This window comes from Ylistrum balloti, unplaced genomic scaffold (genome assembly GCF_031769215.1).
Source record: "Ylistrum balloti isolate Yb309-2 unplaced genomic scaffold, AGI_CSIRO_Ybal_v1 Utg371366, whole genome shotgun sequence".
Lineage (NCBI taxonomy): Eukaryota > Metazoa > Mollusca > Bivalvia > Pectinida > Pectinidae > Ylistrum > Ylistrum balloti.
The window spans coordinates 124,243-151,288 of NW_026782724.1; the positions used below are offsets into that span (position 1 = coordinate 124,243).

General features: G+C 33.6%; 2 protein-coding genes across 2 annotated transcripts in view; one reads left to right on the forward strand and one right to left on the reverse strand.

Annotated features, from left to right (window-relative positions):
- The first annotated feature begins 7,267 nt into the window (after positions 1 to 7,267).
- On the forward strand, positions 7,268 to 18,795 carry LOC132562214 (myotubularin-related protein 2-like). Its single transcript, XM_060226945.1, has 17 exons — positions 7,268 to 7,564; positions 8,098 to 8,173; positions 8,894 to 8,988; positions 9,262 to 9,372; positions 9,599 to 9,700; positions 9,816 to 9,899; positions 10,095 to 10,169; positions 10,617 to 10,691; positions 11,089 to 11,277; positions 12,200 to 12,291; positions 12,657 to 12,750; positions 12,983 to 13,081; positions 14,061 to 14,168; positions 14,472 to 14,564; positions 14,838 to 14,951; positions 15,777 to 15,956; positions 16,474 to 18,795. Exons 1-17 carry the CDS (start codon positions 7,346 to 7,348, stop codon positions 16,633 to 16,635), a joined length of 1,968 nt encoding a protein of 655 aa, XP_060082928.1. The 5' UTR covers positions 7,268 to 7,345; the 3' UTR covers positions 16,636 to 18,795.
- A 4,444-nt stretch (positions 18,796 to 23,239) lies between these two features.
- The window catches only part of LOC132562213 (vascular endothelial growth factor receptor 1-like), a 39,639-nt gene continuing 35,832 nt past the window's right edge, over positions 23,240 to 27,046 (reverse strand). Inside the window, exons 22-26 of the mRNA XM_060226944.1 lie at positions 26,551 to 26,621; positions 26,221 to 26,261; positions 25,777 to 25,876; positions 25,338 to 25,443; positions 23,240 to 24,523 (exon numbers count right to left, since the gene is read on the reverse strand). Of these exons, the coding sequence (XP_060082927.1) occupies positions 23,885 to 24,523; positions 25,338 to 25,443; positions 25,777 to 25,876; positions 26,221 to 26,261; positions 26,551 to 26,621 (957 nt within the window). The 3' untranslated portion in view covers positions 23,240 to 23,884. The remainder of the gene's footprint in view (positions 24,524 to 25,337; positions 25,444 to 25,776; positions 25,877 to 26,220; positions 26,262 to 26,550; positions 26,622 to 27,046) is intronic.

A 27,046-nucleotide genomic window follows, 5' to 3' on the forward strand; every position in this document is an offset into this window, starting at 1 on the left:
TTTTTGTCCTTCAATTGAAAAGTTCTACCAAGAACCTTAACTCTATACGGTTTAAAGGTAGCAAATTCTGTAGTCGGGCGGTAAATTTAAATACAATGTCTTCAAATAATTCCCTAGATTACACGCAACTCACTGTATTCACTGAGGGTTACACGCACTAATAAATGCAAATTATACATTGTTTATATTATAGTTAATATATTGCTATGATAGCTATTTATATCTATATCAGACTCGGTTACATCACACTGGCGAAAAACAATATTTTTTTCAGATAAAAATGCATGTGCACAAATGCGGCGAAATTTTATACCTATTGGGATGTTTATAAAGAGAAGACAATCATACTACAATCAATATTTATATAAAATAATAGAGCAATTATTTCACCAGTTAACAAAAAATACGTGTAAAAATGATTGCATTCAGGGGCGTAGCTAGCCCAGCAGAAATGTGTAAGCCAAGACGAGGGGTCTGAATTTCATGATTTCAAAGATGTTTTGAATCGTTTTCTGAGACAGCTTTTTTTTTTAAATTTATTTAACAACAAACTTCAACCCCTGATATTTATCTTCAATCTTAGTTTTGTAATTTTGTCCGACATACTCTATGCAAGGATTTTTTTATGTGTAAGCCCGGGCATTTTCTTTCTATGGAAGCTACGCCTCTGGCATTCTATTTGATGATGTTTATAAACACTCCCAGTAAGTTTTAGATGTTGCTTTCGTGTACATGTATTTTTTGTTGGAAATCAACGATTTTTTTCAGTTCTGTTTTGGCATAAATCGCTATCATAACGACATATATGGACAGTAGGAATAAATCAACATGTGTGAAGCCTGTCAATAGCACGTGAGAGTATTGATGTATTTCTTACATACGAACAATACAAAGTACATTTAAACATGTTGTTTCATCTTTAGGATCCCTTCCTTTTATGGTTACTGATAAAATACTTTGGTGACTTATTGCGGCAATTTCGCAGAGTACAACAATGCGAATAAAATAAGTAAGGCAGGGACTAGTGTAGTATACTGTCATTATAATATTGAAATCTTACGGGAAGCTTATTTACTGACACAAAGAACAACGTATAGAATGTTTCACGGTAGCTCAGACTATATGGTGCAGAGGGAAATCAATTCTAATTAAAAACTACTATCGGTGAAGCATAATGGCACTTAGAACATAAAACGTTTAACAAAATAATGACATCAAATTTTAATTTTCAATTCCGTGACAATTGATATCATGTGATTTAATTGATGACGCACTCTAATATGTGACGTCACAATAGACGCCGCCATTAGTAACGGAATGGGAGGACTTGCAGAGTCATGAATCCGGCAACATACGGACGTCCTCAAGCATCCAACATGAGAGGGCCTCCTAACCTATTGGCCACCCAGTGGGGGAATGCGGATGAGGACTTCCGTCATAGGAGATTTGGGACTCCGTGGGAACCCCTACCTAGAGACACTGCTTCTTACTGGAACTATGAAAACGACTGTTTCCGAGTCGATCGGAACCAGTTTGAAAGTAATGAATTTTCCTTTTCGCCTGATCATCTCTTTACAGCAGATTCATGGCGTGAACGAGAGGAACAGAAGAAATATCCATCTTCTACAGGATTAACCACGGAAGACGATCCACTTAGCAAATTAAAAGTTAAAGGTCGCGCTGTTGGTACAGATGAAGAGATAGCCGATTATTGTTTTGACAATGACAGAAGAGTCAAAAGTTCACAATCTGGAAAATTATGTGGCACATTGAATAATTACAAGCTCGATCCTGCTGAGTGTGATGCTGATTTTGCTTCACTCTCTATCAACGGGAAAAAGGTAGGCACGAATTCCATCACCAGCGATGACAACGAAATGGGCATATCTACATCTATTGTGGTTGGTGGAGAGCGCGAGTTCCTGTTTTCGTTCGGTAAATGTGGGAGAGTTGCTGTGATGACCCCAATCACAGAAGTCCCGTCACAGTGTGGGACCCCGTACAAAATTTTGGTGAGCCCTTCTTTCTCTGAAGAGACTTTATCCCCTGCTAGCAGCATGTCATATGAGTCTGTCTTTGATTGTCCTTTTGCGAAAAATGAATATTTTGCTCACGACCAACACCTGCAACAATATGCAGCACCAAGAGGTCACGTTCCGTTCGAGCATGACATGCGTTCATCATCGCAAGGCGATGGTGGTCTTTATGATATCTATGGCAAGCTGAAGAAAAGTGTGTCAGCAGTGACGCCGAAAGATCCACTTCTTAACCAACTAGAGCGTTTATCAGTTCTTCCAGAAAGGACAAGGGCGGCCTATAATCTACCTCGCGTTCCCGTGTTAGAATTTGGCATTCCGGCTTTGTCGGTTTCCACGGCAACTATCACAAATAGGTATTCCATCAAGAAGACTGACGACAGGCCGCTCAATAGATTTTCTTATAAGTCACTTCCTCCGTTATACCCAACAGCACACCTAGAGAACGGTCCCAGTAGCCGTCAGTCCATGAGTCGCTCACAGAGTATTTATGGGTTCAAATGCAACTCTGAGAAACATGAGAATTCAACTGTAAATACGAACAAAGATACAAAAAAAGATAAAACTGAAAGCAATCGGTCTATGTCTACCCCACGGGGAAAATCAGAACATGATCTTAAAGCTTTAAGAGCAAAACTGCCACCACTGCGGAAATCGTCAAAAAAGAAGACACCAAACTCTAACAAAAGAAATATCAAATCTAAACGATCAAAGAAACGAAATCTGGAAATGAAGGGTGTGAATGACCCGTCACCATGGCAGGAATCTCCGCGTGATGTTTGTGTCGCCAGCGAAATCGAAACAATTGTTGGTGAAAAACTCAAACACACTCTGGACGGAACGGAATCGGAACCAGAACAGGAACCCGATGCCAAATTGCAGAGCTCCAGTTTAATCCTTATGCGTTCCAGTGTGAACCTTACAAAATCGAAAATGAGTTGTCCCTATATGTCACAAAGTGTCTCCAAAGGTAGCATAACAAAAAAGGCAAAGCGGAAACGAGAATCCAGGAATAAAAAGAAAAATGAATGCAAAACAAGCAAATAATTGAATCATATCATGAAATAGGCCTATACCATTGATCATTTAGTTATCCAAATGGAAAATAAATATTATATCACGGACTTTTTGTATACATAATGTGCGTGTTTATCCTTGATAATACTTATGTCCATTTTCAACTAAAATAGATTAAAAAGAAAAAAATGGAAAATGTTGAAGATAACAGTTGTGATAAAATATTATATCTTTATTTCGCGTTCAGTGTTTTTGTTTCTATGATCAGGTTATTGGCATTATTTTAGTATCAGACACGATTCTTATTCGTGATAAAGCCACGATTTCGCTGCTTAATCTCCCATAATCGGTAACTCGTAGAATACATGATATCGACTCCAAGGAAAGAGAAGAGTCTAGGTTTAATTTGCAAGAAATTGGAAACAGTTTTTTCCCGATATCTTGATACATGGATCTTTTCGATAAATATTTACTTCCTGGAGTGATGATATTTATTTCCGGGAATGATATTTATACTCTGGAATTATGATATTTATTTCCGATAATGGTGATATTTCTTTCCTGAAATGATGATATTCATATCCTGTAGCGATGATGTATACTTCCTAGAATGATGATTATTATTCCCGAGAATGATGATACATAATTCCGGGGAGGGTGATATCTTTTTCCGGGAGTGATGATTTTTATTTCCTAGAAAGATGATACTAATTTCCGGGAATGATATTTAAAACCGAGAATGGTGATATTTATTTCCGGGAATGGTGATATTTCATTCCTGAAATGATGATATTCATATCCTGTAGTGATGATGTATATTTCCAAGAATAATGATATCTATTTCTGGGAATGATGACTTTTATTTTCTGTGGAAAGACTATATATATTTCCGAGAATGACGATATTCATTTCCGAGAATCATGATATATATTTCCGAGAATGATGATGTTTATTTCCGAGAATGATGATATATATTTCCGAGAATGATGATGTTTATTTCCGAGAATGATGATATATATTTCCGAGAATGATGATATATCTTTCCGAGAACGATGATATATATTTCCGAGAATGATGATATATATTTCCGAGAATGACGATATTCATTTCCGAGAATCGTGATATTTATTTCCGAATCATGATATTTATTTCCGAGAATAATGATATTTTTTCGAGAATGTTGATATATGTCTGAGAATGATGATTTTTTATTCCTGGATGGATGATATTTATTTCCGGGACTGACAATGTTACAGAACACACATGGAAAGCATTGCGACCACAGGAACCTGACACAGTTATAAAAACACATCGTGTTATAAGACACATAAAATATAACGCGTGCTGGTATGCGACCATGGTTTGGGAATCGGTGCCTATCCACGTCAATGGTTCTATGCAGGTCTTTCGCATTACATGTCAGTGTTACAAACTCTCCTTTTCAACCTACAAATGAATGCATCAGGATGTCGTCTTGCTCTGTTGGGGCTTTAGTTACGACATTGGTGAATTCAATTAGATAATGCGTATTACAGCATGTTTTCGTTTTCAAAATGAATAGGCCTATCGAATGTTCCTTTTAGTTATAAACAATAAAATATTTTCTGAATGTGGATATAGTTTATATAAATGTAAGTGACATGTTCGTTAATCTTCCATGAGATATCGACTATCATTACATTTAGAAATTACATCACTTTCTATGTTTACATCTCCAACAACACTATGTTGTATTGAGTATTGTGACGTCTCAATACAGCAGGACCAGGTGTAATTGTAGTATTGTAGTGACGAGAAGGCAACGGAAAAATGTAAACACTAAATGTATAAAACCACGAAATCATGAACAAAGAAAATACCAACATGTCAGCAAAATCTTCATTCATTCTAAAATTCCACCAAATAAGGGCAAATATAACTATACCTAGACCTCTGAACGGTATAAGGAGAATAAGACAAAGTGTTCCAGAAGGGTAAACGTCTTCTACTTTATAAAAGATATTCTACTTGAAAATCTTGGACAAGTATGTAATGACACGCTCCCAAATGAGAACAATCTCAACAATATTGGAACCACTAAGCATACTCAACCACTATTTCGCCTAGCTTTCCACTGAACAGGTACTTTAAAATTAACATTCCAGTTAATAAGAGGAAGCTCGTGGTATTTTGGACCTTGTATTAAAAGCTATCTTAGCTTAACATATTGAATAATGCTTAAATCGCCGATAACTAGGACCTACATGACTATTGTATCCATCCCGATCATACATCTGTAGTTAACAAGCAAATTCATGGAATTTATATCTCCCGCTTTCTAAACATATTGTAAGTAAATATTTAAGAGGTTAGGAGTAAACATGTCATAATGCTATGTAGAATGATATATTCTCTTGAGCTATGATGTATTGCTTTAAAGCCAAAGAAATATGTAAAGGATTATAGAGAGGATGTTTTATTGGACATATCAAATATTAACCAATAATGTGAACTAATTAAAGAAAACTTGTATACCAGTAACTAAGTTTAATGATAAACTGATAATATTTGTGGGACTTCAAGTTACATCTAAATCATATTATATTTAGGAAAGTTAGAGCACAAAAACTGACCGACCAATGAAATGAAAGGATACCTAATTAGTATGCATAGATATTAACAGACAATGATGATTGCTGAACTCAGTCTGGTGTGCCCTAATATGTATCTGCTGACCAAGTTTCATCTAAATCGGATTATATTTAGGGAAGTTAGAGTACGGAAATAAACCGACCAATGAAATCAAAGGATACCTCATTAGTATGCATAATTATTAACAGATGACACTGATAGTCAAACTCAGTCTTAATGATCTCAAGATGCATCTGCTGACCAATTTTCACCCAAATTGGATAATATTTGGGGAAGTTAGAACACGGAAACGGAAGTGTGACAGACAGACGGACGGAGGGATGGACGGACATACCCAAATTAATATCCCCTGTTTCGGTGAAAGCGGGGGATAATAAGTTGTACAGGGAGAGGTAGAACAAGAACACGCCATAGGAGAAATAGCTCTAAGGTCATCTGCATTGAGTTGCTGCAGTTTGTGTGTAACTGGGGAAAAACCCATCTAGACTTGGAGTAATAGGAAATGCTTCAAAGGGGTTACCATCGACACACTTATGGTGTAAAATGTTACTGATATTGATAACATCCACTCCATAGCTTGTTTGCAAGCTCGACTTTCATCAATTGCCGAGTTGCTGGGATATTAACTGTCTTACCTATCCATGCGGACAGACTTAAAAAGTTGGTGTTGCCGCGTCAAGATACAAGATACAAGAAAATTTATTTTCTGTCGTATACAATAAAACACGTAACATTAGCTCAGAAGAGCTATTATCACGGCAAACATATAAAAATATAATACAGAGAACAAAAAATCACAGAAGGAATGTTGAAATAAAATTCAACAAAACATCCATAATGTAATAGGCACGGTATTAACATAGAATTTATCACAGTGAGTTTGTGGTACATAGCACAACTAAAAAACACTACAGCTTAATGAAATTACAAAAATTAACTAACCACAGAACAAATTCATTTAGAAATTGAATAAGTTTCGAGCTATCATCCGTGATGGTTAATTTGACTTCAAAGTGTAAATAAAATGGTAACATATTGACACGTACCTTAATGTGTTATATACCTTGTTAGATGTGTACTACATGTAAACATTAGTTTGGTGGGGTTTTGTTGGTAATTCCAGGGACGTATATGACACTGGTAATTCGCTTGAAATAATATGATAAATTTAACAGTAAAAGAAATTAATTAAGTAGGATATCGATATGTAATTGGAATTTACCTGGATCAATAGATATTCCGTGACCATTGTATAAATGCTATGAAAGAAATTTGAAATACGAATTGTTCTATATTTTTTTATGATGGATCACGAATCACGCCAGCATGCATTGATCTGACGTGAAGCATCTCAAAAGTAAAAAAATTGTGTATATGTCAGGAGGTCTCGATCTTAAATACATGACATGATACCAAAAAGGTCATTGACGAAACAATAAAAAGAAATGAATTGAAAAAGTCACACGCATATTTTGATATATGTGCCTTCTGAGCGTTGAATTCCTTTCAGTAATAAACACATACAGAGTTGTCTTTCTTGGTGTAGTTCTTTTATTTAGGATACTTCCTGCTGTCACATCAAGCTCATCGAAGTTCATCTAATCTTAACAGTGAAAATGCAGTGATATATCATTCAGGTAGCTTTAATTGTTTGATCAAAAATGGAAGGCAAGGAAGGAAACGAACTTTTTCCAGAACCGAAGAATCCACAAGCCGCCGCAGCCAGCAGCGAATCCATTTCAACATCCGATCGTTCTGCATCTTTCCCACACGAAACTTCAAGCACCAGTTCCAAAGAATCTGAATCGCCATCGAAGTCACTGTGTTCGTCATCCTCTACCTCCTCGGAACATGTGCCCGCCGAAATTATCCCTCTAAAGGTCGGTAACATTAAAACCCGTTTTCGTTTTCTTTGTGACCGGACTAGAGCAGCAGAGTTGCAGCTACTACTATTCTCAACTATTCTCGTGAGACTACCCCACCAGGCGATATACATGTTGGTACTCAAAATGGGACACTTCCTACGTCTTGATGATTGGTTGCATACCTTGTTTTTACATATTGTTATTTTTTTGTTAAAATAACAGGTAGAAATATTTGAAATAACCCTTTTTCTTTTTCACAAATAACACAAGATAGCAGGGACGTGAATATGGTACGGTAGCATTATGAAAGCCTCTTACCAGTTTACAAGTTATTTGAAAAATTCAATGGTTATTATGCCACCAAAATCTCATATTTAAGTGAGACTTTCAATACGCCAATGCTATCCTGTGTGATTTCATACTTTGTGCCTTCTCCAATTTTAACAGAAACTCCCAGACATCACTGATCAGTAATTGAAACATATTACTTTAAACAATAGATTGATATTTTGAGAAAAATGTACTCCTTTATACAACATTTTTTTCAGGTTCTGAGGGATTCGACTAAACTTGGTCAATCTGATGATCCACCACTTCTTCAGGGAGAAAAGGTCCAGGGAATAGGTAAGACAACTAATCATTTAAAGCATGCAACATTTTTCATACCATTTTGTCAAGTTTATATTGTGGCTTACTTTTTGGCAATGTGATACAATTTACATAAATGTAATAATATAAAACCTGATGAGTTATAATTGCTAAATAAGTTAGTAATTTCTCTTTAATCAGTTCAATATGATTCTGCTAAAAGTTTATTTCACTCACAAACCACTGTTGAAGAATTAATGACCCTATATTTAAACTTGTATATGATGTGTACTCTTGGGCTTAAAAAGCACAAGATGCAAATCCACTTGATATGACTTATGGAAATAAGCTAATGGATGAGGGATGTTGTGCTTATGATATGGAATATGATCGACATCAACTGATTTATTTCAACAACTAAATTATTTTATCAGTTAATGTTTCACAAAACAAATTTGACACCTTGTTTGAAAATAAAAACAAGAATGTAGTAAACCAATAACTGTTGGTTATTGAAATATCTATGTACACCTTGTCCCTGTATTCATTAAAAGCATGGAAACAAAGGATTGGTTTGTGGTAGCATATTTTCTAATTTCAGACGATAAATCTGCTGTATAAAATCAAAGATTCAGAAATTATATGCATATGTAATCAAAATTATAAACATTTGCAATAACATGTTTTTTCTGTCTTCTCTGATCCATATACTTGTTTCATTTAATGAACTTTTGTACTATTTATTTTTTAACATAGGAAAGGATGTAACCTATCTGTGCCCATACAGTGGAGCTGTGAAGGGTACCCTCACTGTCACAAACTACAAACTTTATTTTAAAAGCTCAGAGAGGGTATGTGTTATGCTGTTGTATTGTTAAAACACATAGTATCAGGAATTTCAAGAATTTTAGTTACTGGTAAACAAGTCAAAACTTAGACTAAAGATACAGCTTCAATGTGTAGATTGTGAATGACATGTGTCAGTTTATTAGAATTTTTTTTGTCTGTTTGTTGGAAAAGATATATTGGTTTTTGTAAGGCATAATGAAATTTGAGTATTGACACAGGGACAGTGTATGTTGAGAGAGATTCAAGGTTAGACAATTTCAAGTCTCTGTCTTTAGGAATCTCCATTTATCCTTGACGTGCCACTTGGTGTCATCAGTAAGATAGAGAAGATAGGAGGCGCCACTAGTCGTGGGGAAAACTCCTACGGCATAGATCTCTTATGCAAGGTAAGTCTTCTTTAATAGCTTCATGAAATTTAATTTGAAAGGCATTTACAGAATGGTTTAAGTGGTGGCAGCTAAAAAGGGACAGAGTGCTGTTATTTAATAAGTAATTATTTGATATTCCTTAGGAATATTGTTTATTTTTTCTGTTTTCTTGTTATTACAGAATATCCTTTAATACATGGAATTATAAACAGATCATGAATTAATCCCACTTTTCTTTCTCCAGGACATCAGAAACTTGAGGTTTGCACATAGACAGGAAAACCATTCAAGAAGACAAGTGTTTGAAAAAATCCAACATTATGCCTTTCCCATTACAAATAAACAGGTAATATTGGATTTTACTGACTCCTTAATATGATTGTGTCACACTGCTATCATAAATGGTTGTGTAACAGTTGAATCATCTGTTTGTTTTAACATGTATTTTCTTATTTTAACAGCCTATATTTGCCTTTGACTTGGCAGAAGATTATGGAGAAGATGGATGGAAAGTATTTGATCCTATGACAGAATTTAAACGACAGGTACAATGATTTCACTTGTTAAATATTTTGCGAAGGTACCAATACTTTTCTAAAAAGATGCATATTTTTAGATTAAAACTTTTTCACAGTGAATGTAGTCTCTTATATTTGCTGTTAAATCTTTGTTTGTAGATATTTATTCAATTTCAATCATTGTGAAACATGAGAACAAATTCTTTCATGTAAAAATTCCAGGGACTACCAAATGAGAGTTGGCGAGTGACACGGATCAATGAAAATTATGAATGTTGTGACACCTATCCCTCTTTGGTATGTATTCAATATTTGAATGAACTAATATGTAATTTGTTTCTCTGAAACATTTCTAAACTGTAAAATTTAGTTTTACTTCATTCTGAGTACATGGAAGACCCAGATTAGCAAAGAATAGGGATATCAACTAAGTATTATATTAGTACAGATCCTTGGTTAACTCTTTGAGGAGCCATGTCAGGAGCTTTATCTAATAAATTTATATAAACAACATTTCTTTTTAAATGCCATATTCTCCTCCTCTGTTATCAAAAGGATTTTCTCAAAAAGTACAAATGTTACATCTTAGCAGGAGGCGGTATGTCATGTTTGACAAAGAATCTTGAGTGCTGATTACACACCATTTAGAAGTTTTTTAATAACGATTGATATCTTATCATCTTTGTAGACTTTGTGAAAGTTTTGTGCATGACATGATGAGTATTAAATTACTTTTTTTTTAAGTTTGTTGTACCAGCTGCTACAACAGATGAGGATGTCAAGCAAGTGGCCAGTTTTAGAACTAAGGGGAGACTACCTGTAAGTTTTTTTTATAACCAAGGGAAGTCATACTATAAGTTACGAAAAAATCAAGGGAGACTACATGTATGTTCAATAACTAAGGGAAAAGTGTTGATAACTCAAATACTCTATTTTTTTAGACATTATAATGATAAATCGATAAGAATGAAATAAATAGGGGTTTTATCAAAGGTCAGCATGACTTAGTGTCAATGTCCAGGTCAAATTCTATTTATTAGCTGGTGTTATGTTACCTGGTTTCTGATTTTCGGCCTCCGGGAATATCTTATGATAATGTTACTGGTGTATTTTGAAGGAGGTTGTGAATTACAGTGTATATTTAGACACAAACATCCATACCTATTATCAAAAAGAAAATGATTACATTAATATGATGAACTATTTCCTGTGTTAGGTTTTATCATGGATACACCCTCAAAGTCAGGCCACCATCTCGCGCTCTGGACAGCCCCTGGTGGGTGTGGTCAACAAACGCAACAAAGATGACGAGCGTTACATACAGATGATCATGGATGCCAATGCTCAATCACATAAACTCTACATTATGGATGCACGACCAAGTGTTAATGCACAGGCTAACAAGGTAGATAACATTGCATTGCGGTTGTTTTATAGACAGTGTACTCATAACTAAGTGTAAATTTATTTGTTGAGTAAAGGCAAACATGATGAGAGCCAATAAATCCAAATGTTTTATAGAATACTTCTCGAAGGTTTTGTTTGGGAAATAGTTACTTAAATCTCCTTGCCACAACAGGTATATTAAAATTTTACCCAAGGGGAGTTATTCTTTTCTTTGACAGTTAACAGGTGCATACTGGTGTTTGCTAGATAGAAATAAGAACTGTCTTTCCCTGGAGTGTAGACATTACTTTATTCACTTAAAAACTTTGCTAGTGATTATTGAAGTACTGTTTATTCAGGAGAAGGCAATGAATAAAAGGTATCTTTGTGATTTGTAAGTGTGAGTAAAACAGTTATAAAACCTTATGTCAAACTTTAAGGATATGGTATATCCACACACTTACCAGTAAGAGATTTCTGTGTCTTACCCTAGGGTTGAGACAGGAATTCCCATTGTCATTACAGCAGTGATATAATGATATTGCATCAATATTTTAGTCAACTTTGAAATCTTTCTCTTGTGATTACAATCCATAAATTAGATTTGTAAAAGAGGTGAAAGATTATTCTTTTCACAGTGTTTCAAGTTTATCACTCTTTAAAATTTTGTAAATCTGAGTGAAGGAAACTGAATGATTAATTGTGTGATTGAGATTGAATGAGATGACAATTATTGTTTGCTTTGTGTGTCTGAGTAGTGATATTGGAGTAATATCTATGTACTGTATACAATATACTGGGAAAATGGAATTGGAATAAATTGTGTTTGGTAAACTCTGTAAACATCATGTATTTGATTGCCTGGTTTTAAAAGACCTAAAGAGGAGGCTTTATTTTCTCTCCTTTTGAATCAGTGAAGAAACATTATTTGTAATTTATAGGCAAAAGGAGGAGGTTATGAACGAGAGGAGAACTACCAGAATGCTGAAGTGGTATTTTTAGATATACACAACATCCATGTCATGAAGGACAGGTAAATCTAAAGTGCAATACTATACAGTTACATAGATTTAATTATTGTTTTCTATAATAAGTATATCTATTATCTCTTATTCACAATGAATAATAAAATGTTACTATTTTTTAGTTTACTAGCATCACCATTAACATAATGTGATCAAATACATAAGATACAACAAATGAATTCAGAGTATGTGGTTGAGATACTTGTAAATATTTTGTCAGGTATCTCGAACTTTTCTTCAATCTACATGATATTGAATTTGTTGTATCAGAGACCTAAGGTTTTATATTGACGTTAAGTTCATATTTGTTGAAATTAGAACAAGTAATAACATGAGATACTTTACAGAATTCTGTTAATATTTTTGTGAACAGTTTGAGGAAATTAAGAGATGTGGTGTTCCCGACAATAGATGATGCTCACTGGCTGACTAATATTGAATCAACACACTGGCTCGACCACGTAAAGGTAGAAAACATGTCCATATATATGTTCTTTTGATCCTATCCCAAAATACATCATGGCTATCTGCAACTTAAAGTATAAGTTCCTGATTCTGTGGAAAAAAAATCAGGTTATTTAGATATTTGGATTGTGAGATTCTGGTTTGGGTGGTGATTTTTCAAGTAATGTTTATTTGGAAGAATGTTTTTTTTCAGAATCCATGTTCCATTTTTAAATGAGTATTTTGTTATTCCAGCAAATTTTGTCAGGTGCACTGAGGATAGCAGACAAACTAGAGTGTAACAAGACTTCAGTGCTAGTGCATTGTAGTGATGGATGGGACCGGACTGCTCAGGTAAGCATCATGTCGTTCCGTCTACTCATCACTTCTGACTGACATTTCCTGGAATGATTTTACTGTAAAAATTACTTACTTCGAAAATCTTTAATAGAATAAAACTATGATGAAAGGATTAAATGGGTATCAAGTGACATTGGTAAAACACTAGATCTACACGACCAGGGTAGGTATGAGGTCACTTTCCCAACTACCTTGGTTCTATCCTGGTAATATTTCCTCCCTCAGTAAGACCCCATATGTCCACTTCAGTCTAGCCAACAAGTGTCATTTTAAAAGTTTGTATTTATATTTATGGAATGAAATATTTAACACTTTTGATGAGTTATCAGCTGAATCATTATTATTTTTAGAGGTAAATGAATACTGCATGTCAGTATTGACTTGCTGTTGTTAGGTGTTTGCCTTTAAATAATAAAAACTGAGTTTCTATATCAGTTTAAGACATTTAAATTTGAATTTAATGTCATGATTATAACATCTTCATCCTTTCATGTCAAAAACTGAAAAGTGTATCTGATACAATTACAAAAACTGAAAAGTGTATCAGATACACTTACAAATACTGAAAGGTGTATCAGATACACTTACAAATACTGAACAGTGTATCTGATACACTTACAAATACTAAAAAGGGTATTAGATACACTTACAAATACTGAAAAATGTATCAGATACACTTACAAATACTGAAAAGTGTATCTGATACACTTACAAATACTGAAAAGGGTATCAGATACACTTACAAATACTGAAAAGTGTATCAGATACACTTACAAATACTGAAAAGTGTATCAGATACACTTACAAATACTGAAAGGTGTATCAGATACACTTACATGTATGGTTTGTTGACATTAATTTTCAATCAAACCCAAAAACATTTTTATATGATTCCTTCTCAACATGTACATAAACAGCTAAATGTTTGCAGTTTACATTTGAATCTGTCCTCATGTTCAGCTTTTAATTCCAGTTGACATGTCTGTCTATGATCATGTTGGACCCATTCTACAGAACTGTCATTGGCTTCGAAGTCCTAATAGAAAAAGAATGGCTGAGCTTTGGACATAAATTTGCACAGGTAGGTTTTAAAAAAGGCAAAATTGATAAGTAACTTTATGACCTTCAGTTGTGAGAAAGGGGTGAATATACTGTTTGTATTTGTAAGCTATGAAATAATATGCTAATACAGACTAGTAATTCAAAGAATAATTTCCAAGTAAATACTTACTTTTCATATGAATTGGTTAAATCATCTTTTATTAAACCTAAAAGCTCAGATATTTATTTTGATGTGTTCATGTGATTGATCAATTTTTATAACAGAGTTGGTCATGATAAATTTTTATAATAGAGAGTTGGTCATGATAAATTTGTATAACAGAGAGTTGGTCATGGTGAAGATAAACATTCAGATGCCGACCGATCACCCGTGTTCCTCCAGTTCATCGATTGTGTGTGGCAAATTATGCGTCAGGTATGTAAGCCATTTTTTATCATCACTTGTTGCTTTGAAATCTTAACTTTATGTTCATTACCATTCTGACTGTAATACATGGAACTATACAGCTATGAAAAGTCTGGAAAGTTGAAAATGAAGAAATAAATTAATAGATATGAAAGAAGAAAGAAACAATGTGTCTTTTGATATGAAAATTGAAAAAAAAAAAAATTATACAAAAATTTCAGTCTGCAATTGTTTAATGAGGAATATATGGGTCATCATTTGTCTGTATATATTTTATTTCAGTTTCCGAATGCCTTTGAGTTTAATGAGCATTTTTTAATAACAATCATGGATCACCTGTACAGTTGTCTGTTTGGGACATTCCTGTGTAACTGTGAACAACAGAGACATAAAGAGGTAGGTATATATAGATATAAGATATAGGTATCACTTCCTGTACAGTTGTCTGTTTGGGACATTCCTGTGTAACTGTGAACAACAGAGACACAAAGAGGTAGGTATATATAGATATCACTTCCTGTAAAGTTGTCTGTTAGGGACATATTTGTGTAACTGAACAACAGACACAAAGAGGTAGGTATATATAGATATCACTTCCTGTAAAGTTGTCTGTTTGGGACATATTTGTGTAACTGAACAACAGACACAAAGAGGTAGGTATATATAGATATCACTTCCTGTAAAGTTGTCTGGGACATTCCTGTATAACTGAACAACAGACACAAAGAGGTAGATATATAGATAGTAGATATAGATATCAACACATGTTTTTTTGTTATATACACATCCTGTAAATTATCTATCTGGTACATAAATCAGTGTAGCTTCTGTTTCTGTTGTATAATGTGTTTGTAGATACTGTATACATCCTTATTTCATTTTAGTATAATATCGATTTTGAACAAATTAATGCCATATTTAATTTGCAAATTACTCACAGCCCAATGACATACAGAGTGTGCAATTTGCTTCATCATATTTTAATGCCATATATTTAAGCATTACAAATACTACAATAAGATTGTTACTACATTATGTACATTCACAGTATATTTTTTAATGATTTAAACAAAGCTGTGAAGATTATTTCTTGGTTCAGCTTTTCTTGGTATTCTTAATTTTTGTTAGGATTTCTATTTATCATTTTTTGATTAACATAGTTTTGAATGATGGACACACTGGTTTAGTGTGATAAGTGAGTGTGATGGTTTTTCTGTTCAGAACCTGAAGCAGAAGACGGTGTCATTGTGGTCGTTTGTGAACTGTCAGAAGGAGGAGTTCATTAACCCACTATATGCAGCCTATGTTCACCAGCACGTTCTCTTCCCAGTGGCCAGCATGAGGAGGATTGAATTGTGGACTGGTTATTACTGCCGCTGGAACCCACGCATGAGGCCACAGGTAATGTATAACAGTCATACAGGGCTACATTAGTAGTGTCTTCAATTTTATAGAGTCAAGTCACACCAGGCTACACTAGTTAATGTCTTAACAGTCATACAGGGCTACATTAGTAGTGTCTTAAATTGCTGTCTATAGAGTCAGGTCATACCAGACTACACTAGTTCATGTTTTAACAGTCAACCTGTACAGTCAAGTCTCTTTTAATATCTTACACAGTCAATATGTGTACAGCCAGGTTGTAAAGGGTTGCACAGGAAATGTCCTTGAAGTCATATTCAGTCAAATCATAAGGGGCCACACAATAAAAAAATTGTGAAAAGCAAGTATGCCAAAACAGACATTGATGTAAAAAGTAACACAGATTTATGTCTAGTAATAATAATAATACTCTTGGTTACACTGATCGCTAAGTATTTGATTATCACAAATAGTTAAAACATCTTGTATATCAAGAAAGAAAATAGCCTCTATACTAAAAAGGATATTAGAAATAAATGACTTCTATTGGTCATAGGAACCCATACACCTCAGGAACAGGGAGTTGATCATACTGAAAGCTCAACTTCAAAAGACAGTGGAGGAACTTCAGCAGGAACTGGAAGCCAGAAACTCCGGAGGTGGATTATCTCCAGAACGTCACAGTCCTCCAAGGATATCAGCTCCTATCAATGTATAGTGATGGAAAAGATTAATGGACTTTATAGTGATACTAACATTATAATAACTATTAACATGGTTAATAGAATATGTCCCAGAGAATGCTGTTTGTAACAGTAGATGAAGGGGCTTGTCATGGCCAGCTTAAATGAAATGGCATTTTTCTGTTGATCTGTTGCCAGTGTAGAGAAAACTAGGAGGGAATCCACTGACAGGGGAGATAATCTCCTTTACAGGGGAGGTAATTCATACCAAAACTTACAGGGGCCATAATCTATATTGATTCACCAGTCTGAATTTCCATTTGACAAGGTTAAAAAGAGATATTTCAGGGAATATGGACGTCATAGTCAGGACTGTCTCGTCAAATTTTCATTTATTTATGAAACAGCGAAATATACATATTTATCATCTACATCTAGATTTTTTCATGATAAATTTGTGCACAAATTAGACTAGCAGAGATGTTCTAAAGAGTGATATCATTCAAAGCCAGTTTTTGGCAATAGCCTGCTATTCATGATATTTATCAGCATCATTTAACCAGGCATTTCTCAAAATATTCAACCATTCTTAGAAATAACTATAAAAAAGAAAAGGTTTGTCATTAGAATAGAGTTAGTTTATTAAAAACAAAAGACTTGATTCAGATTTTGTTTAAAATGTTTGTGTATTTGTCAGTGGTTAAAAGAACAAATTTGAGTATAGGTAAACAATAGCTTTGACAATCTTTCCAGGTAGGAGCGAGTCGAGGAGGGGGTCAAACTTAATACTTTAATTATTAGTATTCAAATGATTGCCTTAACATATTTGTAGCTTGTATTGAAATATGGCATTGTCCGAGACATAAATATGTGCAATATATAAATTGATTTAAATGTTTTATTAGTGGCTCTGGAAAGGTGTTAGAATGTGGAGTGTCTTTGGAATATATGAGAAAAAGGGGTGTGATTGAGTATAAATGTTTTTTGTAAGGTTAAATGTCAAGTCTTGTATGTAAAATGCGACAGCGGCACTCATGAATGGATGGTGTGACTAAGGGTAAGCCATGTCTGTATGGTGTGATATGGAGGGTGTGTCTCAAAAGGTGTGGTGGAAGGGCCCCACATATGTAGATGGTATGACCAACTGGGCATTGTATGGCATGACACAGAGGATGTGTCTTGAAGGTGGGGCTGGAGGGTGCTCACATGTGTAGATGGTATGACCAGTTGGATGATGGATTGTAAAACACGGAGAAGATGTCTGGAAGGTGAAGCAGGAAGGTGACACATGTGGAGGTATGGACCAACACAGAGGATGTGAAAGATATGAAAGTGGTGTGACTAGTGTATCGTATGAAATGGAGGTGAATTCACGGATGTTAAATACAGATGTGTATAGATAGGGAAGAAGATGTAGATCTCTATGGTGTTTGTAAGGTATGGCCATAAAGGGGTGCAGCTGACGACCTGTCACAGAGTTGGATGAATGAGAGAAGCGTTTCTATGATTTTTAGTAAAAATTATAATTATGATACAGTAAGTGAGGTAAGGGGATAAGGCTTATTTGATGAGGTAACTGTAATGTCTCTCTGCTGCAAGTTAAATGAGAGTTTCTTGATCTGTTCTCATGTGTTTCTTAAATGAGTATGCCTTGTAACTACTTTTCGTTGATAGAAACATTCAACAGTGCAAGAAATTTGTATTAATTTGTCTTTTAAGAATGAAATAATTATTGATCAATTAGTTGGATAATGTCTCTATAAAAAAATCAGTTGTTACTGAAAGCAATGAACTAAGAGTTGATTGGAGGTGAGCGAATTCTGATTTGATTCAATTTACCTTCTAATAACTATTAATTAGCTAGCGAGTCATTAATATTATTTTGAATAGTACCAATTTTATTTGTCAATAAAAGTTAATATATTTGTATTAATTGTCAGTATAATTTCCCATCATGTAACATCCCTTGTTTTGCCTTTATCAATTGTTTGTATAGACTTCAGCGTAATCCCATTTGGATACCAAGCATATGGTACAGTTGTTCTGACTAGAGATCGTACAAGTAGTGTGTGTAATATTTTTTAAAAGTATACTCTTTTTTAACTAATTAGTTAGTTTATTATAGTCTTAATTTTGAAATGCATTTAATGATTGATGACAACATGAATTATTATGCAATAAATAAAAGAAAGTTTTGACAATATATCAGATTTATTTCTTTAGTAATAATGTTATAGAGTTGTGCAGTGAATAACACACCTGTTTCTCAGAAACGTTTTCTGATGGATCTTCTCCAGGCACTCTAGTTTTCTCCCATAGTAAACTGTGTGCTTCCAGCAGCAAATGACTACTGTACCTTATAATTATTTTTTATCAGCAATTTCATACGAATGCTTCCTTATACAGATAAGTGAAACAGAAATGAAAGAATATCTTTAATTCTGTACCTACAAAAAAATGTATATCAACCAAACATACAAATAAGTTTCTGTGATAAAGATTAATTTTACTATAAACAGTTCTTAGTGATAATACACTGTACATGATGCATTTCAAATAAGGCAACAATATTGAATAGAATATTGAGATTAATCAAAGGCAATAATATTCAACAATTTTCCTCTTAAAAGTGTCAATACTCAACAGCGAGGAGTGTATATATTTTGAGAATATTATGCATCTACAGTGATGACATGTAAGCAAGGGATGATTGAAAAATACAAATTCTTAAAAAAGAAGAAAAAGAACCAGCACTTTTAAATGTAAAACAACAATTCCAGCTAGAGAGATTACTGAAATAAGAAAAATGTGTAAATTTCAGGATGAAAAAGGTTTGGTATATATAAAAATTATCTAGGCACAAAGATTTTTTAAAATTAAGGTTTTTTTTTCATAACATAATTCTCTGAAAATGAGAGTGATTTCTTGGTCTGATAATAATTTTAATGACTTCTGTTTTGGAGCATCTAAATAATGCTGCATAATGATAAAAAACAACTGTATTTTACTGTTAAAGCATTGTAAAGACTAGAGATAAATACAAATATGCATTTTCTATATAAACTTTACAGACTGCAGGTGTAAATAAAAATGGACATCTTGCTGACATCTGCTATATGTATTATTAAATTATAGTATTGAATAAAACATTTCACAAGAAGGGAACTAAGCCTTTCAACCCTTAAAAATTATACAGGTAAGAAAGTATACAAATATTCACTTTTTGGACATTTTTGAAACCAACTTTATGGAGGCAGTATATATATACCAATATATATATTTTTTTTTAAATATTAGCATTTTCCCTTGAAAATTATCAGTTTAAGGATAACTTTAATTTCATTAATTGTTACAGACCCTTAAAGAAAGTCATATTTGTGTTGGACAGCAATTGTCCTGGAAGGGACAGGAACTTTAAAGGAACTTTATAATGTCAATTACATTTAAGAGTTGTCAAATTAGTGTGTTTAATATATTTCCTTGTTTCAGCCAACACATGAATTAATTTTACTCTAATTAACTGTAACTCTGTCTCCATTGATGTACCAGGTATTTCTAAACCTCTGTTATTATGCCAAAAATGTGACAAGGTTGTACTATTCAGGAGCCAGGAATCATTTATTCAATTATCTAGAGATTTCAGAATATAGGAAAGTAGTAATGAAAATCACTTTGATATAAAATTAATCTAAAAAAATTACATGAATGGTAAATATAGAATATAATTTAAAACACAATTAACAATCATGTGGTCTCAGTAAAGATTTCAAATACGTAATTAGGCTTTGAATATATATTCTCGTTACTGAATTTCACAAAACTTTGAATATATATTCTTGTTACTGAATTTCACAAAACTTTGAATATATATTCTTGTTGCTGAATTTCACAAAACTTTTAATGAGGTAGGCTGGTTTATACTACATGGTTTAACATTTGGTCAAACTGGTTTGTATAAATAAATATCTCCTATATTCAATATAGTGATAATCAATTTTAAAATGCAGAGTGAGAAAAAATATCAACTGTTAGGGATTGTGTAATACTATATAGTGCATATTGCTAATTACTGACACAGTCAGTCATAAGGTTTTCTTTTACTGACAATGTGTTTATTTCAGCTCTTGTGTTAGGATCTTAAACAGAATCTCAAATTAATTACTGATATTGTTTATTTTTTGCCAGTCCTTCATTCAAGATGTCCTGCTTTTTTCTTGTTTTTTTGTTTTGTTTTTTTGACTTTAACAATATGGGTATGTGAGCAGTTGATGAAATAATTTTCAGAAGTTGTGACAATCAAGGAACAACATCTTTAAGTATTTTCAACTAAGCATTTCATTTTAAAGATTATGTGTCAATTACTTTGAATATAAACTTACTGGTCAGACATAACCTCACACATAAGAGTTAAATACAGGTCCTAAATATAAGCAATGTGTTATTTGGAAGGTTATTGGATCACATATGACAGGTGGTCTGTAAAGGCAGGAGTTATTGAAGTAGAATGATCCTACTAGGGAAGGTTTTTGGGAGTACTACATTTTATCTACATTTATATTATGATATATAAAAATCAATTTATTGTTTATTCATGATTGTCATGTCTCATCAAAAGGTTAGAAATAGTATATCTTTCATGTGATTATATTGAGTGAATGAAAATGACAGTGTAAATATGACTTGTTCTTACAGGAAATTGACCCCGGTAAGTGGTAGTAATTAATGGCGTTAATGACTTTGACACATGTACATTTAATGTATAATGGTAAATTCTTGTGTCCTTCACAACCGAAGTGTTGTTGGCAAGTTTTCATTGGCAAGTTGTGAATGTATCTACAGATGTTACTAGATTTACTGACTAGTTTATAAATACACTGTCACAGGTGTATCTCCTTACTCACTATTCTGCTTATTCAAAACTCCAGTTTTGGCCCACAAAGTCTTTTTTAATAAAAAATGATAGTCCCATTAAGGACCATTTACAAAGGACATGTATACATATACTTGAATATATAAACAAAATCCACTGGACACAGATAGTATCTACATCATTATTTTCTTTTCTCACCATATTCCCCAAAACAGATTGATTTCTCCCTCATTGGGGTAATGAAGTTCACCTGTATAAGGTAAGAGGATTCTGAAATCAGTTCTGACAAGAGCCCAAAACTAAACAATTCCTTCCTTCCTTATTGATGGCATATAAAAGTATTAGGGCTAAGTCAACCACTATTTTCTAGATAATACAAAGTAAACATACATACTAATATGATATATGTATAGGAGCTGGTCAACATTAATATCCTTGATTTTTCTATCAAGATCAACAAAATGGTCCAATGATACAACTCAAATCAGCAAAAATCAAAATCAAATCAAAATTAAACATCAACAATGCTTTCAGTAAACAATGCTTTCAGTAAACAAGCAATTTTCTAAACAATATTCTTCTAAAACAAAAATACCTTAAAATAAAATTTCTTAAAGCTGGAATGAGTAAAAAAATCAATAACATCCGCAAATTATAATAAAAAAGAAACGATTACAATAATTATAAAAAAATAGATTACAATGTTCAAAGTTATACTTACAGCAATGGCAAAAAAAAAATTTTTGATCAAAACTAAGAAAGGATAGTCATTTGAATTTAATAGGTTACTCTCAACTCATTACAATTATCTTCTGCTTTCATCTTTTTATGATTACTGGATATGATGCAAATATATTTATTTAAGTTCTAGCAGTTTGGTCCCAACTATAATCAGGGAGCAATGCCTTTGCTTTGTGTATAATTATCTTTGTGTATTTCTGAGATTTTTTTCAAGCATTGATAGAAAAATTTACCAAATGAACAAGATAAATAATTAAATCTGAGCAATACATGCGGTATGACTAGTCATGATTTAAAAATAAATACTAACATGATTAGTGATGAATAACTAGTGGTATAGTGACAGATTCATATTTCTTTGTTATCGATATTATTGTGTGACTGAAATACTGTATTTATTAATTAGATGTCATATGCAAGGATACAACATCAACTAATTTTTCATTGAAAATTGGGGAAGATAGTGCACCTCCTTTCTCAAAGAATTTTGACCCAAGTCTTTTTGGTTAATATTAATTTGGATTTTTGTCCCTTCCAAATATAATACAATGTACAGTAATACAGATTTGCTATCACCAAACTCACAAGGTTAAGTTATTAGATAATGTGTGAACTTCATTCTGGTGGGCTTTCCACTTGCAGGACAGTTTAATATCAAACATGTATTCAAAAGGATTTCTGACAGTAACTTCAGGTACAAAAATAGATTTTTCATAATGTGCTAGGGCACCATTTTGTCAGCCATTTGGCAATGTCCCAAACCTCATTTGAACACCATCACTATATGACATTGCAAACATCAAAATAGCACACCAGAATCAAGGTCTATTGTTAACTACAAATGCTTCATCAGTTATCATTTTAACACATCACAGGCAGTTAACATTAAAATTTGTATCAAAGAAAGAACACAAAATTAATACATTTTGGTAATAGTGTGTGTTAAAAACAAGGCAACCATACTGAGGATACAACAAACTACAACAATTACTATAATAAACACTAACAAAGTTATACATACATAAACAATATAAGTCAGAAAAAACATAGTGTACAAAATATTTCTATCAAATTTTAGTTTTGAAAGCGTCAGAAAAAAAATTAAAAGGATAATTTTTCAACAGATCTGCATTGACATTAATTTTTGACCATTAAAAATAATGAATTACAGAAAATCTCCTTACAGACATTACCAGAGTCTTCCATGTAAAACTGAAAAATATCTGTAGCTATTTCTCACAGAATTTCCCTTTGTACTACTGTCTTTGTGATACCTATTAAACAAATGATGTAAATTTTTCATGACTTATGTATCAAAAATAGACAAATTCACATAATATCTAATTACCTTATTAAATATATAAACAGGTATATTAATAAAAAGATATCCTGAACATACATGTTTGATATAATGAGACAGACCTAGTTAAATTAACATACATCATGGCAGTGAAAAGTGAAGAAAGAAAGTCCTAGTCTCGCTTATATAAGCTACATCTCCATCTCATACCTCTGCTGGGTACACCCGAGGAGGACTGCCTTTTTTCTACATCACCATATCTCTGTTTTGCAATATTGTGAAAAAGGTCATCAGAGAACAGTCCTCGTTAAAGCTACACCGCCACCTCTCTATTTTGTAACACTGTGAAGAAGGTCGATGGTGATAGCTTCAGCTACACTGCCACATCTCCATCTCGTATCACTGCGGAGTAGGTTGGAGGAGGACGGTCCTGGTAGTTATAGTCAGAATTCACACCACTTGAATCCTCTTCCTTCTTTGGTTTCTTGGTGGCAACAAATTGTGTTCCATCTGGTCCCGCTTTTGGCACAAGGTACCCATCAACACCAATATCGGGAGATGTTCCCGGTGCATATGTACTAGAATGTCCACTGTCCGTGTCATCAGAACGATGCACCTCTGCCATTGTATTTAACTGTGTCGGAGATTCATCCCCAGGGTTGGTATCATTCATTTTCCTTCTCAGCCTCACTTCCTCTGACTCCTCACTGTCCTCACCTTCGTTGTCCTTTGACATTATTAGAGGCATAAGCTCAATTTCCTTGGCATTTTCCTTTGTTTTATCTGTCCGCCATTTGTTAGCATTAACATATCTCTCATCCTCAATAGAAGCTTTGTCCAGAGGAATTGGGGGTGCTGGTGACATCTTCGTGTAGTCAGAGTGGAGTTTTGTCTCCCCATTCATCTTGTAGTAGCCTTCCTGATCTGCTGAGCTTCCACAAGCTCCTTCAGACTTTCCAGTTTTCTGTAGGTCTGCCATTTTGATGTACGGCTCATTCAGGTCAAGATAATACTGAAACAAGACAAATAACGAGTTCCAATGATAAGAAAGAGTTTTCACCGCACATGATTCATAAAGGACAAGGTAATAGAAAAATTTTCATGTACAGTGTATTTTGATTTTAGAATACCAGCAAGGTATAGAGCTTATCAAGCAACCATTGTTTTCCACCTCCAGACAATCTTCTGTATTGAAAATAAACAAAGAGCAACATATAAATCTCTTTATGCTTTGGAATTTTTCGATACTAGGCACAAGCAAAAGGACTGAGTAAGGTTTTGGCATTTTTTGGCCCCTTAATCCATCAAATTTTTAAACCCATCATTAAACTCTCCATTCACTGTATTTCAAATCTATAATACTTCCCTGGTAACCTTTGTAATGATAATTATTTGTTATCTCAGGTAAAGTTGCCATAGTAAGCATCTTTCATAAGTTGAGGGAAATTTGAAAATTCATAATTTTTCTTAGTTATCTAGTGTAGAGAGTGTAAGGAGATGTATATTCTTGTTATCTATTTATTGAAATGCATTAGATTTTGGAGATTTGAAATTTTGCCAATCTGGATAAAGACCTGCCAAATGGCCAAATTAATGCTGTTTTAAAATTAAACCCCTCCACCACTGAATTTGTGCAATTTTTGAGACCACACCTTATCTTTTTACACACTGGTAAACAAAACTATGTTGGCTACATTCCTAACCTAATATCTAGTTTCACAATGTGACAGCTACAGAAATTAACAAATCTGTATAAAACACAAACAGGTGCACTTCGCACTTATGTTTAACTTTCTGCTACTTTTTACTATAAACTTGTAGATCACCTGTTTAACATTAGCCTCCAGGAAGTCACCCATCAGGGAAGCGAGTCCCGAAAAGGATGGTCGATCATCTGGATCATGTCTCCATGTGGCCTTCATCACCTTATACCTGTGAATAAAATAAATTGATCAAAGTTCTGAAAATCACTATGAATACTCACTTATACAATATCCCTGTATTAACAAATTTGATCTTACAATATAATTTTTTCACACTCCTTTAAAGAAAAGGAATGACTTGTAGAATGAAATTTGAAAATAATAAATTTTAAACTTGGTTTTTAAGATAGATAAAACAGATGTATATATGACTTACTATTGGATATACTTGTCAAGCAAGTTAACTATAGTAAAGTTATTTTAGGAAATGACATAACCCGTAGAGCCAAAACTATCCACTGTTAATATCATTACCCACTTCAAGACATTTTTTCTAACTTACATCTCATCAGAGGCATAGTATGGCTTGTCCATGATGTAACCACCCTTAACAAGATCAATGAATTTTTCGTTGATCTCCACACCTGGATAAGGACTTCCTCCTGTATTGTACAAAATAGTTCATGTTGAGTTTCTTGCTTGTTATTTTAACTGAGGTACATGTGAAAGGTGAAAAAGTTAGAAAAGATATTTTAGTTATTTGTACTTTATTAACTGATGGCACAATGACAAAAAATGCAAGATTTGATGACATACTATGGTACACAAGGTTTGATGACATACTATGGCACACAAGATTTGATGACATACTATGGTACACGAGAATTGATGACTCCAAGAGAAAATACACATAAATAGGTGACATTTTGGAAAAGTACATGATATTTATTTGTAGCACTTCAGAAGTTCAGAATGTCTTTGTACATCAGTTCTGCATATGTCTTACCAAGTGAAAACAGCTCCCAAAGAAATATCCCATAAGACCACCTGTGGACAGGAGAAAATGAATATAAACACTAACATAAAGAGACATTAATATCCTGTAGCATGGGATTTAATTTGGTGAGTTTAATGAAGGTATGATGTATACATCATCAGCTCTTGTATGAATGTAAGTAGGATACGTTTTGTATAAGTATATGGTAGACAAGTTGGTTGTTATAAACTAAATAATTTCTATTGATCACAACACCTGTATTTGTTGTGATGAAGATGACCAACCAAAAGGAGATAATACAATACTTTAGATGGTTGTAATATCAAATTTCATACTTACACATCACTCTTGGTGGTGTAGAGACGATGTGTCAGGGATTCTATAGCCATCCACTTTACCGGAACAGGGCCCTGAAACACACACATTCAATATTAATTCATTTCATCAGCACAGGACTGTGAAACACAACCATAACTCAATTATCATTCATTTCACCAGCACAAGGCCCTGAAACACCACATAAACTTGGCATTCATTCATTTAACCAACACAGGGCCCTGAAACACAAAACTCAATATTTATTCATTTCACCAGCACAAGGCCCTGAAACACACACATAAACGCGGCGTTCATTCATTTAACCAGCACAGGGCCCTGAAACACAAAACTCAATAATTATTCATTTCACCAACACAGGGCTCTGAAACACACACATAAACTCAATATTTATTCATTTCACCAACACAGGGCTCTTAAACACACACATAAACTCAATATTTATTCATTTCACCAACACAGGGCTCTGAAACACACACATAAACTCAATATTTATTCA

Bases quoted from the DNA above. Each gene is read 5' to 3' on its own strand.
- LOC132562214 (XM_060226945.1), top strand. From the start codon at position 7,346: ATGGAAGGCAAGGAAGGAAACGAACTTTTTCCAGAACCGAAGAATCCA. The intron at 8,174-8,893 runs GTAAGACAACTA...TTTTTAACATAG, and splicing joins AGAAAAGGTCCAGGGAATAG to GAAAGGATGTAACCTATCTG. The intron at 10,692-11,088 runs GTAAGTTTTTTT...TTCCTGTGTTAG, and splicing joins GAACTAAGGGGAGACTACCT to GTTTTATCATGGATACACCC.